This window comes from Helicoverpa armigera, chromosome 21 (genome assembly GCF_030705265.1).
Source record: "Helicoverpa armigera isolate CAAS_96S chromosome 21, ASM3070526v1, whole genome shotgun sequence".
Lineage (NCBI taxonomy): Eukaryota > Metazoa > Arthropoda > Insecta > Lepidoptera > Noctuidae > Helicoverpa > Helicoverpa armigera.
In genome coordinates, this window is record NC_087140.1 from 2,294,618 (window position 1) to 2,310,052 (window position 15,435).

General features: G+C 36.0%; 1 protein-coding gene across 1 annotated transcript; it reads left to right on the forward strand.

The window, feature by feature from the left end:
• Nucleotides 1-283: 283 nt before the first annotated feature.
• On the forward strand, nucleotides 284-4,452 carry LOC110375918 (uncharacterized). The gene is made up of 3 exons (XM_021334218.3): nucleotides 284-467; nucleotides 1,302-1,557; nucleotides 3,502-4,452. Exons 1-3 carry the CDS (start codon nucleotides 330-332, stop codon nucleotides 3,822-3,824), a joined length of 717 nt encoding a protein of 238 aa, XP_021189893.3. The 5' UTR covers nucleotides 284-329; the 3' UTR covers nucleotides 3,825-4,452.
• The last annotated feature ends 10,983 nt before the right edge of the window (nucleotides 4,453-15,435 follow it).

The window sequence follows — 15,435 nt, forward strand, 5'->3', positions numbered from 1 at the left end:
TACTCCCAATTTTATAACTAATCTTGATAGGCAGCTTTGCTACAATTACGTAGGCATTGGCTTTTTGAATTGCGGCTTTTAAAAAGAGAACCTACAATTTCGTGTACGATAAAACAGGACCCATAAAAATCAATCTTCCCTACAGCATAATCATCACCATCATAAAAAAAAAGTATTCCACCTGTATTCGCTTCTATCACATTCGTAACACGCTCCTCACTTGCGCATTTCGGCTCGTACCCCGAAGTGGGGGGCCGTAGAATAAAACCGCTTTCTGGTAGTCCCCACACTACATTTCACTTACCACCGTGAAGGAGTGTAGGACCAAAATGAAGGCCTTTATTGTACTCTTAGTGTGTGTGGCAGCTGTGAGCTGCAAGCCAGCAGCTTCTGAGGATGACGTCCTTGGATCAGTCGTCGGGGTCGTCAAGAGTTGTGCCGAGGAAGATGTCTGGATGTGCATTAAGGTGTGTTGTGTTGTGTTACAAGTGTGTCCCTTGGACTTGAGCTTTGGTCATCATCTTCGGTCCCTTTAATCAACTTCTTCATCATTCTCAATTTTTGACTCTATACTTTTTCAAAGCTCTCTTTGCTTTTTATTCTCTGTCACTATATAAATTTTTTATTCATTAATTATCTAAAAAGTCCCAATGTTAATTAATCTTAATTGTGCTACTTAAAAAAAACTATCTCAAATCTAGAAAAATCTGTTTATTTTCATTCATTAGATTCTATTTATTTCATAATTAATTTATACTATAGCACAAAAGCTAATTAGAACAATTAATCTTTCAATTTTATTACGATTGTCAAAAAATCTCCATTTTCAATCCAATTAACACCTCACTATTCTTAACTTAACTCTTTATTCATAACATTTGACTGCCCAATTTATCAATCAAATCTAAAACTCTAGTTCAAAACTGGATCATCTCATTTAACTAGATCTGGTTTAACTTTAACCATCCAGTTATTATTTACTTGCAAATCACCGCCATCAAGCACCAACTGTGTAACAACTTAATGATTTAGCACTTCAAGTTAAACGGCAAATGTTTGCAAAGCTATTTGACGCTAACTCACTGTCTACACAAATACTTGCTTTCTTGTCTAGCAAGCTTTCAAGTTCATCGGTATATTTGTATTGACGCCTAGAACCTTCTTCGATAAATAACAATGAGATAGTAATTAACAACCTTACAATTATAACTCTACCATCAATGCCCACATTTATCACTTCTAAATTCTATGTTAATATTAACAAAATCAAAATTACTTATCCTTAATTTCTCTTCCCACAGGAAAAATCGATGAGATTCCTAGAAAACGCGGCGTCTGCGCGGGAGTTGAAACTTGCTGATGGCCTCGCGATCTACAACCTCGGCACTTCTCGCTCTGCCAGGTCATATGAGCCTCTTCCTGAAGAACCTCAAGCTAGAGAAAACCAGGTGGAAGCCAGGCTAGTGGATGCTGCTGCCGACTTCATGGAGAACCATGTCATCCAGCTGCGCATGCCTAAGAGCACTGTCGAGGATATGAAGAGGTCCCTTGAGGAAGGTTAGTACTGATTTTTTTGTAATTTGCGAATTAGTATTGTCAATGAGGCGAGCTACTTAATCGATTAGTAATTTTAATCGGAGGAAGAAGCAAAAAATATAGAACACATTTTTTCCGCTATGCAAAAGCTACATTACACGCTAAGCTCAAGAGACTATAATAATCAATAAATAGTATGCTAAAAATAGCCTACGAAACTAGGCTTCCATTAAGTGAAATTAAGGAAAGAATAATTCTGAACTTCCTAACACACTTCTCATAAAAATGACTCGTGCGTAATATTATTCTCACAAACCAAAAATAATTACACGTGTATCGTCCAAAAACGATGTTCACACAAAAAAAGCACAGATTTATCACCATGGAACCTGTATTTAACATCTACTATATCATTAAGGTGCAATTCTCGTAACTGATCAAATTATTTCAACGAAACAAGTGAAAGTATATGAGAAACACAACCATGGGCAGTTCCCAAAAGATGCACAATGAAACCTTGTTAAAAAGGGCAAGAAATTCTCTCAAAAGTTCAATCAAATTCTCATCATCTATAAAACAAAAGCTGCTACTAATATAAGTAGTAATAACATAAGTATGACTAAACAATTTCACGGCTCATTGTCGGTTGTTTAAGACAGTTCGTTCTGCCAATTCGTTACGGCGATTATGAAACTGAATATTATGTAAGCAGCTCATTCTCGAACTCACAAAACTGGTTTCAGGCAATTTCGATGGTATCAATAAAAAGTTATGGCCTCCCAAATTGCAAGTCACTGTTGTAGAGAAAACCATCCAGAAAGCTCTCAATTACATTTAACATTAAACAAGTCACGACATAGACTCTCATGGTAACATCATAAAAGTAAAAAGTAGTAAGTCATGTTCATATAATTCCCTGCATAACTCTCGCCAAATAAATTAAAACATGCCAAAACCTGTTCGGCGCGCATGAGAATTTTAAAATAGAAAGTACGATCAAAAATTAATCTGATGTTACACATGACGGGATGATTAATACCGAAACTAAAACAGGTACATTACGAAATATAGAAAATTTGAAACGGACATCCGGAACACCATGAGAAGCTAGAAAACGTCCGAACGAGTCTCAAGAGGGTTTCTCTAACCCATTAACAAGGTTGATTATCGTGGAAAGCGGACTGTTTCTGGTTTTTGCTAGATGGCCATAGTACACGTCGACTATGTAGGCCCAACTAGTTCTCAAGTTCCGCTAAGACGCGATCGAAATCTCTATCAAGAAACGAGTAAAAGTAATGCTCCAGGCATAATCTTGCTAACGAAATATGGATGTAGGCTCGAAGCTTTCCAATTGCTACCAAACACTTTCTAGGTGAATGGGGTTATGCAAACCTGCTGTTACATGGTGAATTTCAATTTCAGTTGGTAAGGACATTGAATCTCAATGAAGTTTCCATAGTCGATTAACATTTGAACCTAAATAGTAAATTATCTAAACTGGGCACGCGGCTATTTTAAATTCTAATACCGCGATTGCCTACAAACACCTTTTCTTATTCGACCGACTGCAAGTACGTAGTATACAGTAACCTCGACTAGAAAGTGTATTAAGTTAATTAAAATTTATAAGCTTCCGAGCCAACGATGTTTTGCTATCGATGCTGTGCTTTTTAGATAATTTTAACTCATTACTTTTAATAATTTATTGCGCATTATAAATTCAGTCGTCTATTCATTTTATGTGGTCGTTTACAGCTGCTAGATTTTCTAATTGTGCATTGAATTTCCTCGGAAACTTTTACTTCATTATAGACTTTGTTGGAGCAAATCCAACCTCTTCATAGTTAGACATTTCAATATTTTATTTCGTCTTCTAAATCATTTTCTAAACTTCAATGAAGTAACAATCAATTTCTAGCACCTGATCATCAACAGTCGTCTATAAAAGCTTTGTTTTCTTCACAGGCCGTGGAAAGAAGAAGAAGCTGAAGCAGCTCCTCCCCATCCTTGCCCTCCTCCAGCTGAAGATTCAGTCCCTCATCCCTCTGTTCCTCGGTATCATCGCCTTCGCTGCTGTCAAGGGTCTGATGCTCGCCAAGGCTGCTCTCCTGGCCTCCGCTTTGGTCCTCCTCAAGAAACTCCTGTCGAAGAGTGAGCACCATGAAAGCTACGAAGTCGTAGCTCACCCACACCATGAAGAACACTTCAGTCACGGAGGTGGCGGCCACGGTGGTTGGGGCAGGTCTGCGGACGCCCAAAACCTGGCCTACAGCGCATACTCCAACTAAAACCTAAGATAGATCTAAGTCCCAAGGGCCATGGTTAATCTTCATGTACTTAGTTTGGACCTCATAACGATTTAATTTATTATTTAATAATTTATTTAAATTATTTTATTGTTAATTGTTGAACGAGTGAATCTTGTCTCGAATTGTTTCATTAGCATCGCCGATTTCTTTTTAAATCTTGACGTCTTTCCTTTACTTTATTATCACTACAATGTACCTGTTTTTTATTATTAGTATAATTTTCTTAAAGTACAAATGTATTTACGATATCAATAGCTTTAATTATTATTTTTTGTTCACCTCTAACCGACTGGCAAAGCCAAGGAGGCTATTATTTTTTATTTTAGTATCAATTATCAAGTATGTGTTCATTTCCTACTAGTCGATCTATATTTTCATTTTCTTTATTTACTTTTATATAGCTTTTGTAAATATGTTTCGTATTGACGTATATAAGTAAAATATTATTGTTTGCATCTTCGTTTGTTGTTATATTATATGTATTTATACTATGTATATATTTATCTTAGGTGATGTCTTCGTGTGTACAAATCTTTGCTCATTCTTGTAGCTGTTATAATTTATTATGAACCACCCAAATAAACTAAATATAACAGTTGTTTTAATATTTCTTTGTGTTATTTTTTCCCTTTACAACTTTCTATAGGGTATTTACACCAAAAAACTTCCTGAAAGGAAACAAAAATCTAAAGTTTTTCATATTTCAAGAATTTTGGCAATATTTGCTAAAGAATGCCAAAAGTTGACGATTCTTTCATCCATAATTATACTTCTTACAGTATTATAAATACACACCTCTATTTCCAAACCTGCCTACATTAAAAGCCAATGACAGTTTTCGATGACAACACAATTAAAATTCTGATCATCCCCCAAAGTATAACAACAGAACAGAACATGCTTATCAAACAGGTCCGTATAGGTCACCACATTCCTCAGTAATGACCCAGACGACCAGTTACTGGCTACTAGACTTCAATTACTTACTACATACTAACATTCTTGATGACCTAAATGTTGGCAAAACTTCCGTCTGGCTCAAACGTGAGGTAGATGCCAAAAAGATTAAGTTTCTAAAACAGTTGGCATTTGTTGTCACTGTTTTCCCTTTTGATGTTGAAACAGGCAAAAGGTAAAAAGTGTTTATAGGTAAAAAGTATAGGATTACAAAGAAAAAAAAATATACATTATTCATGTAAGTTATGACGCTTATACACACTAACACATAATAGATCAAAAATATATACAATAAGGAAAAATATGCCCCTTAGTCGAGTAAAATAATAGAGAAGTAATAAAGATTTCTGAAGAATGTAGACATAATAGGAAAAAGAAAGACATACTGTTTCAAAGGAAGAAATAAAGGATGTTGAAGAAATAATTTGGCTTGATAAGATAAAAATGTTGACAGCCAAAAACAGAGGTAAAGAATGTGTTAGAACTTTGGAAGCAGACGTGCTTCTTTCGATGGATGCAAATATTGTATTTTTTCTAATACGATACAAAACCACATGTTTATTTCTAATTAATGTAAAAGAAAGTCTAATTAAACAACTATAAATTAATAATGAGGAAAGTAAACGGTCCTATTTAGAGACCAACTTGACTCTCAATTTAAAAAGCGTAACGACACGTGCTAATACAATTACAAAAATACTCTTTATTTTAAATGATGTTTACGCAATATTTGAAGAAGAAACTTAAGTTCCTGTGCTTACTGGGGCATTTACGGTTTTTGAAATTAAAGTGATTCTGAAAAGGAAAAGCCTTAAATTCAATTTATGTTAGAATATCTTCAAGAGATTGCTTTGCTGTTTATTAGAGTTAATTGTATAAGTATTATTGTAACCTACAGCCTTTATAAAAAAATAAGCTATCTAGTATTGAAAGATTTTTTCAAATCCAACAACTGGTTCTTGAGATTAAGACATTCTATCAAACCGACTCATCAGCTAGTTAGTATAGATCTTGGACAACCCTAGAAATTCAATAGAAAAGCGAAATCTTCCAAATCCAATAAACTGCAAAATCTATTTATAAGCGAATCTTCCATAGACTCGGCTGACGGTTCAAAGTAACCATCTATCAATTCTGATTTCAATGCACTTGAAGCCAGTTCACAGACCAATTACCTATAAAGTTCCCACACCATAACGCCTAGCAACCACATAATCTATAATCTTCACTATAACTATACAAAACTGGGGAGTGTGTTTGTTAGTTTGCACGCAAGTCGGAAGCTAAGAACCTGAGTAAAATTTTGGATAATCCGTTTGAAAAAGAATTTAGGTCATTTTAATCATACAAAGACTGTCAATCGATCCTAAGGATTTCTGGAAGAGATTGCTATAAGACCGCACAGCATGTCATCTACTTAAATTAATTCTAAAGTAAATAATGAAGTAATTAGTGTAACTAATCAAGCATATGAACATATTTCACATCTCATATGATAAAAATGAAGGACAACTAGATCAGGTGATAGAAACAGGTGAAGCCACAGTTCACAACAAGTATAACAACAAAACAGAAGCTAAACAGAAAGTGTACAAACCAAACAATGCTTCGTAAAACAATAGCTTTCAATTTCTAAAAGCGTGCGTTTGACAAGACAAGACAGAAATACTTGATACAGTCACGCCTCTGATAGGCATGAGTGTGCCAATTGACTCGACGTGACATGCTCTTGATTTCGAAGGTGTTGAGGAAATATATGGAACAGTTACTTTTACTGTTCTTGTTGGTTTTGAAGATCCTCGTGAAAGAATTTTTGTAGGAAAGTGATGGGAGTTTTTTGGATACAGATGTGATGGATTTTTTAATGTAGTTTTGTAGGAGTTTCAAGTGTATGTGGTACATTAGCTACATCGGTGTCTCAATAATGTCGAGACCAAACTTAAAAATATATGCATTTTAGGATAATACAGTAAGATCTAACTACCATACTGCATGCTTAATTGTCACTTGATATTTGTTGTTAGGCAGTGTTTACAATCATCTCCGGACCGATTTATGTCTCCGATCAAAAATTAGACCGACTTAACATTGCAGTATATTTACTCCAAATCTATGAACATAATTAAGACAAGGGATAATTACAGATTCCATTTTAATGTTATATGGTCTCCCAAATCATGAACATCAAATCATATTATTCTACTACTATATTAAACGCAACATTTCACGCTCCCAAACCGTGATACTAATCAATTACTGCCCACATTAACCTAGCCACTAAACCGTATCATTACATTATTAAAACCTCCTTCATTGTCTTAATCTTCCTTATCATGAGCAGAATCGCGTGCATCAATAGTATGTAAGTCTTCATTCGTGGTTTCCTTTGCGTTTCCTCTATGTTATGAAGAGGAACTCACGAACGTACTAACATGCATACATTGTTACATGCTAGATAGGTCATTTGTTAATGTACAGAATCGATTAGCCTTCATTTTGGTTATCAATATGTTTATTATGAACGATGAATAAAGCTGGTGTTTAAAAAAATATCATCATCTGCCTAGCCTTTTTCCACCTATAGTAGGGTTGGTCTCAACTATGCTAGTCTGACAGGATGCAGCTGAGTATCAATGTTTTACCTGGTGCGACCGCTTATTTGAACTCTGCATTTCAATTAGCCAGGCAACCTGAAAACCCTTGGTAAGACTGGCTGTCAGATTTTCTGGCTACTCGTAACGACTGCTCAAGATGTTCATAAGTCAATTTTTATTTTTATTAGGTTTTAGATATTGGCAATTCGTGTCTGAGTCCTAGCAAAAGCATTGACCTCGTGGAGTCTACTCCTCTGCTGTTTTCAACAGTAGCTGTATATAAATAGATATGTAGGTATGTATTTACTTGCATGTTTAGTCTAGGCAAGTTTCTAGTTCGATGCAAAGCTAGCGTTTGACCTCCGCAACCCTTTGGGAAATCGAAGTTTCTCATTATGATATAATTGTATGGATAAGAAGTAGGTACTATTTATTCATCTGATTAAATCTGATAATGGATGTTACCATAATTGGCTTTATAAAATGCTAAAAAATCTTGCGTGAGAAAATGCCTGTTCATATTATTGGGAAAGTACCTAAGTACATACATAATAAACCACCTTAAAATTAAGTCAGCAAGCAATCACAGTCGTAGGTGCTATGAAAACTGTTTAAATTAGATACGCAATACGTACAATCTGGGCATCAAAATTTAAATAGGTCAAAAAAAAGCTCTTCTTGTAAAACATGAATATTATATGCCACCGTCAACACAAATAAATGTTCAACCACTTCAATAATTTTTAATAAATCATGCTGTAGGAATTTAAATAAATAATCAAAATCGAAATAATGCCATCTATGGAAAATAGATAAAATCAAAATAAAGAAGATCGATAGAGTATTTTATGGCGAAAGACTTTCTTTTCAAATTGCCTGTCACTTTTGCAACTCAAGTTCACAATGTTGGAGGTTCATAATTTTTTTTTGATTTTCAATTGCGTTTTGGTTTTTACTGTGTTTAACGTTAAAGTTTGCTTAGAGAAATACTTATATTAGCTTAAAATTGTACAGCATCACATAAACCTATACCAACAATCAATATAAAACAGCGCCATCTCATGACGCGCCACGGAACTATTTTCACGGCCAAGTTTGTTTACAACGACAAGTTTGCAAAGAGAGCAAAAGTTCAAGGTTCCTCCGCTGCGCGAGAGTGCAATAATGAGTCAACGAACTCTCGGTGAATATAGATCTTTATTTTTAATTTATTTTTTCAAGATTGCTATAGTTTTGTTAGTCTTTGCTGTGAATGAATTTCATTGCAACCCAGTTTGTTTTGTTTTTTCATTGCATGTTGCGATCTGATTTATTTGGTCTAGTTGTCTAGCCAGACAGTTATTAATATCATTACTGTAGTTTTGTAATCTTATTAGATCAGATGTAGGTATGCTTTTTATTTTTAGCTGTCTATTAGACACGACATGGGTTTAATCTTGATTGCAGCTGATTCGATTGTCTAGTTAAAAAGAAAATGAATGTTACAAAATGTTGTCTCACAAATAAAACTCGAAGGCAATTATAATAACTATGTATGTGTAAAAATCACAATCTTAATTTGTTTTGTTTACACAACTTATAGGTATCCGGTTTTATCAATAAAATTACGTTTTCATTCATAAAGTTATGTTTACCAAGGTTACACAAAGGTTCTTATGAATGAAGTTGTCGGCCATGATAGTAACATTCTTTTTGTTCCACACAGCGGCGGCTAGATGGCGCTATTTTTTGTTTTTATTGCAAAACTCGGTAACTGTGGCACTAGTAGCAGTTTATTTACTTTGTTCGTCTTATTTTTATGTTGTGTAAGTTATTTAATAGTAGCTTAGTTTGCTTTGTAGAACGTTGGTTTTTTGTTATTTGTTGCAGTTGCAGATTGCAGCAATAGTTCTTTTATTTGGAATCTAGTTTAGATTAATGATATCGCGAGTTATTGTGGCATCAATTTAATTGTGATTTGTTACACTGATAATACCTAGTTTAGTCTCGTACCTGAGAAAGGGCATAAGCATTTTATCCTAGTGCGGCAAATAGCTCCCTCGGGATGACGTTAATACTAATTGGACAGAAGCTATTTCAGGAAATTACTTATTGTAGACCATATATTACCAGCCTTACCAAAGCACATTTGGTTATGGGTTCATCCGGGTTACTGGGTTGAGGAGGTCAGGTAGGCAGTTGCTCCTTGAAAAACACTGGTACTCTGCTGCATCAGTTTAGACTGAAAGCCGACCCCAACATAGTTGGGAAAAGACTAGGCAGATGATTATAGGGAGGTTTTAATAAATTAGGTTCAATGGATTTCCCTATAGTTTACCTATGTATGTCTGCCTACACTTCTAAGTACATAGGCGTGAATATAATCTCTCTGTATGTGTCGTCCGTTTTTCTTACGACGAACTCGTTTTCCGAGGCAAGTTCCTGCTTTTCCGACCCAGTTTACAAATATCTGGTATTTTCTCTCTATAATCGTCGTATCCTATTGATTGGAAAGATTGTGCTGTTTTTAAATAGCTCTGTTAAGTGTTTAATGTTATTAAAGACAGAAAAGAAGCAGAATGCTCCAAGATCATGTGTTTATCTCGGAAGTGGGTTTTATTTAGATAAATAACTTGGACTAGGTACATAGTAAGGTTTTGTTTGTAACCTCTTTCCTTTACTTTTTTTATTTATTTATTATGTGTTAAGGCAAGATTCCACTGTTGTGTGGCACCGTGTCAAGCACAAATTTTAATGTTTTTCTGGCCTATTCGGTCTAGCAAACAGTAACAAATTGCATGAGAACATTTTTTCTAAGCGTTACAAGACCAAGACTAACAGCCATACTACAAAACCTTAAACAGCTGTTGAACACTTTATTTATTTAGAGATGTATTTTTTGTGGTACGACGGCAAGAGTTTGACTTAGCTCACATAACCAATTCGATGCAGATACCTCCCGAAACAACCGTGTCCGGTGAGGACCTGCGTCATGCGGTACGTGAGGGCGCCGTGACTCCTCCCGAGCCACTCCTTAAAGAGGGGACTTACCGCCACTATGGTGGCGTGATATCTATCACTATCGAATCGGTCGTGAGGAGGCGCCCGGGTGTCACCACTGTGCGGATAGCCCCGAGGACACGGTGGACCACACAGTCCAGGAGTGCCCTGCGTGGGAAGGGCACCGCCGGGTCCTCGTCGAGGCTGTGGGCGGCGGCGACCTCTCGCGTCCGGCCCTGGTTCAAGCCATGGTCCGGGGCGAAAGGGAATGGGATGCCGTCGCCTCCTTCTGCGAAGCAGTCATGCTCGAGAAGGAGGCGGCGGAACGTCAGAGAGTTCGCACCTCTCATCCCGGCCGCCGCGCTAGAGCAGGTAGACACCACGGGCGCCGGGTGTCGCGAGACGACTCCCGGCCACCGTAGGCGTGGGTCTGTGGGCGGTGAGTTCGGGTGGCTCATCGCTCATGTCTGTTTTTAGACAACAGACCCGTGTCGGCGGCGCGCGTTGTTCCACGCGCTCCTCAAAGAGATGTCAGCAACCCCAGAGGGGCCCAGCAGGGCCAAGGCCTGCCGGGGCTGCGGGTTGTTCGAAAGAGGTACCGCGGCCCTAGCACATAAGGCCTACGACGGAACACGACGGCTTTTAGTCAGTAAGAGTCTGACACTCCCTCACCACTGCTAACCCACAGCGGGAGGGGTCATTTGATGATTTTTTACGTCGTTAAAAAAAGCTCACATAACCAAAGCATTTTTTCCTAATTGTGTGCAAAACACAAACCATACGAACAAAGTACCTACAGAAGTATGAAAATCTGCGACAACTTTGAGAACTAAGCTAAACTAAATTAACTAGAACAAGCTCTTAACCTGTAACCCTTCTTAGTAAGAGAAGAGACATTATGTTCTGCAGTGGTAAAATAAAAAGACTGCTGATGAATTAAAACGGTATCGTGGATTTTGTTAAATTTCCATTTTATTCAAACAATTCTATAGTAATGCACTTAACCATTGTGAAGTGAAAGTTTTAAATACGTGATGAAATGTAAAGTACTCGCACTTTTGTTTTTGTTTTAGTTTTACGCGTTATGATTAAATGTGTTTACGAGATTATCGTGCGCATGCGTTTCTCTTTGGCAGTATTAAGCCAAGGTTCTTTGAATAAGTTCAGTCATTTTCATATCAATTCGTTGGTCCGTTCTATATCCTAAGAATATCACTTTGTAGGATATAAGGCGGACTATATTGGTGTTGTATGAAACTCTTTAGTGCATTTATTAATGGATGAAGTGGTTGATAAGTAACAACCATATACCTATGAGTAGATCAATCAAATGGTAAGCAAAGCTTGGCGTGGTAGGCCTGTAGACGCTGGTAGTGGCTTCCAATCTTAACCGGATGTAGCTAAGTATAAGTGTTTTGTACGGAGTAACTGCCTATCTGACCTTCTCTACCTAGTTACCCGGGCCACCCAATACCCCTTGCTAAGATTGGTAATCAGACTTTCTGGCTACCCGTAACGAGACTGACAAACTTTAAAGATATGTAGAACTTCCTCCAAAGATGGGCCTTTACATTATTAGTATAAAAAGCCGATAGTTATAAGAAATTTTACTTTTATCGTACATACAAACGTGCGCGATGAGTGATTTCTCCGGAGTCCGTACACCTTTCTCTGTTAGGGGCAAATGTCCGACCTGGATATAAGGAAAGCTGCGTGGTTTATGTCATAAGCGGTAGCGGGGAACTAAAGAAAAATAAGAGTAGGTATTATAATGTTTGAATACTGTGAAGGGTGGATCGATCAATCTTAGGTATCCATAATAATATTATAAATGCGAAAGTAGCCCTGACTGCCTCTATGTCGGGTTCACACAACAAAACTACTGAACCAATAATGAAAATTCATGTGAAGGATACATACATTTGTTGCTCAGGTTGGGTTAAATAACTGGCTGTTCCCCGTCGATCCATCCACATCTGGAGGGCAGTACTTTCCACATCCAGATAGAAAGTAAGCTATGTCCTCTCTCAGGACCTAAACTATCTTTGTATCAAATTGAAATCGTAAATTAAATCAATTCATAAGTTTTGGCACGAAAGCCTCACATCAGACAGGCAGACTTACTTTCGCACCTATAATTACAATGACTAAGCATTTCATACTTAGTAAGCCAGTAAACTGACCACAAGACCACAGCATTGCTATGAATTCATTCGCTCACCGCAACCATTATCGAGACTAAATCACCTGATCTTGTCAAGTGTATTGATAAAACGTGCTTGTGGATTACTTGCTTAGTTTAGTGAAATTTCTTGGGACGAAAATTGTGTTTTTTCCTTCTACCCACTTGTATCTCGTATTCAACTAGGATCACTAACTTAGTCGATTTTGGGGGTGCTGCTGCCAATGTGGTTGATATGAAAAGGTGCTACCTTATTTAGCCTAATTTTAATGAACATTATTGATTCTTGTCCAATGTAAGAAACTTTCTGTCCGGCTAGGACTTTTAATTTCCTCGGGGCGCGAACAAAGTAGTTTTTTTCTGCTACAATTAAGAATATATAGAATATTAAGAAAATAGTATGTTTTGTTCGCAAATAGCATAGTAACATTTCAAAATCTCATATATTTTATTTCTGTCTGTACAAATAGTAAAAAAAAAACAATGCATTTTTTTTAATACAGGATTCTCCTACAAACTATTAATCGCTTTGTTCTCATCACTTGGCCCACACCAATTAAAGTTAACTCATAATATTTGTACAAGGAAATTATAATAGCGCTATCTCTGTACGTGGGAACACTATACATGCTCGTTTATGCACGTTTGGGTTTGTTGTTTATGGTGCATTTGTGAAAAAAAACATCACGACTACCCATAAACTTTTATAAAGAAGAACTACCTATGTGAAATATCTTGGTATAACAAGTTGTATGATTGTTACAAAAATATTACTAATTAACCATGTAAATACAACGGCACCTATGACTTAGTGGAGTGGTAGCTTTGGCTGCTGCGTTTCTTGTCGTATGTTCAATACAATATGTACAGGATAAATTAAACTATAATATGTATTTTTGATACGTCTTGTTTGAACACACTCGAATGTAAGTGTTTTCTGAAGCACTCGTTAAACATCAATTTCTTTTGTGTTTATTGTAAAAAATCTTTGTTCCACTTTTTTTCTAATTGTATGCAGAATCCACATCTACACAGAAACTTCTTTTTATTGAAAAAAAAGTAATTTCCACTCAGCCTAATCCTTGTGGAAAATTAAACATGAATGTTACAAATTTTAAACAACTACCATTTGAAAGATAATTCTGCTGGTCAATACTGTGAACTTAATACACTCTAATTCCAAAATAATTGTGGGAAACAAAAAACTAAGAGATAGTTTAGAGAAATTACGAAGTAAATACATAGTAATTACATTCTTACAATAGTTATTTCGTGGGATTTGACTACGAATTTGGAAAGAATTCTATAGATTCCCATGAGAATGTTTGTCTTCATGAAAAAATAATTTGAGATTAAAAGATTATCATAATTTGTATTAAAATTTTCCTTAAATAAGAGAGAACTGCGAAATTGTTAGAGATGTGGGGTATTGTGACGCACACTAATGTATCTTATGATCATGTCACAGGAGCAACAATTTGCGTGTAAACGTTATTAAAATGTCTACTAAATTGTAAGCCCTGTATGCAAACAAAACGGACAACCAGTCTTCAAAGTCACAGCTGTAAAACGTCCACTGCTGAACAAAGGCCTCGTCCCAGCTAGGAATTTGCCCATAATCACCACTCTGGGCAATCCTACAATAATAAAACTCGGTCTTCAAAAAGTCACGACTTTTGTGCTAGGTTTAGACCATTAACTTTGTTTGGGACGAAGGTTTACACCCAGTACTAAAGTTGGTAATTTTTAAAGATTACTTTTTAAAATAAGCTGTAAAAAGTTAGCCAATACTCGGAAACATTACAACAAAATACATAAGTACCTACTACATGTAGACCAGATCAAGATTTCTATCCATAACGAGCAATAGACAGACAGACACGTGCACATTAGATGTATATTATAAAATGCCATTTCTATTTCTTTACGAGCACATTACTATTAAGTAGACTAGTATGCCATTACTGAGGAAGAGCAGTTTGTATCAACTTATATTGCGATTTTATATTTTTACGAGAAATCGGAAAAAGTTTTTTTTTTACTGGGAATTTTTATCAAGTTCATATCGAAATGAAGGTCTGTGTACATATAGTTCAAGGTCTAAATTCAATTAGAAATACTAATGGAACAATTACATTAATAGGTGCAACTAAATCTCAAGAATTGCTCAAATAATAAGGAAATAGAATAGGTGTACTGAATCCTACAATGGTGTCACTTAAATTATAGCTATCACAAAGGATTTTGAAATTCATCAACATCCATTTATACAGGAATTTTCAAAATTTAAAAAACTTAGGGACGGGAATGAAACAGTTTGAATTTTGAATACAAAATGTGGATTCAGATCTGGATGACATGAATCCTTTTTTATCAAGATCTATTCTAGACGTTTCGGGTTACCCTTACCACATATTACTTAATAATTATGTACTACATAACTTACTTTATTTAGGTGGTCAAAACTTGTAGGTTCTTGGCCACCAAGTCAGGAATTTAAATAAATGAAAACATTTTTCTTCGATCATCCAAGGATTTTCAATGCCGTGATATAGTTGTATACCTAGATAAAACTCGTTTAGGTATAGCATTTGACAATATTATATATGTCAACTACATAATAATGTTTTGATCAAAACTTTTGACCCTTTGAAGCATTCATTGATCAAGAAAAGCTTTGACCTACAATACAAATACTTACAAACAGTTGGTAATTTGTCACAGCGGTAAATACCAGTTACATAATATTAAGTTCATAAAAACCAAACACAAGTAGGTGTCTGATACAGAAAAATATTGCATTTAGAGCTTAATCGCTTGTACTGAAATAGTTAAGGTAGGATTGGTAGGATTTTCTGCACTCGTCTAAAAGAAAAGC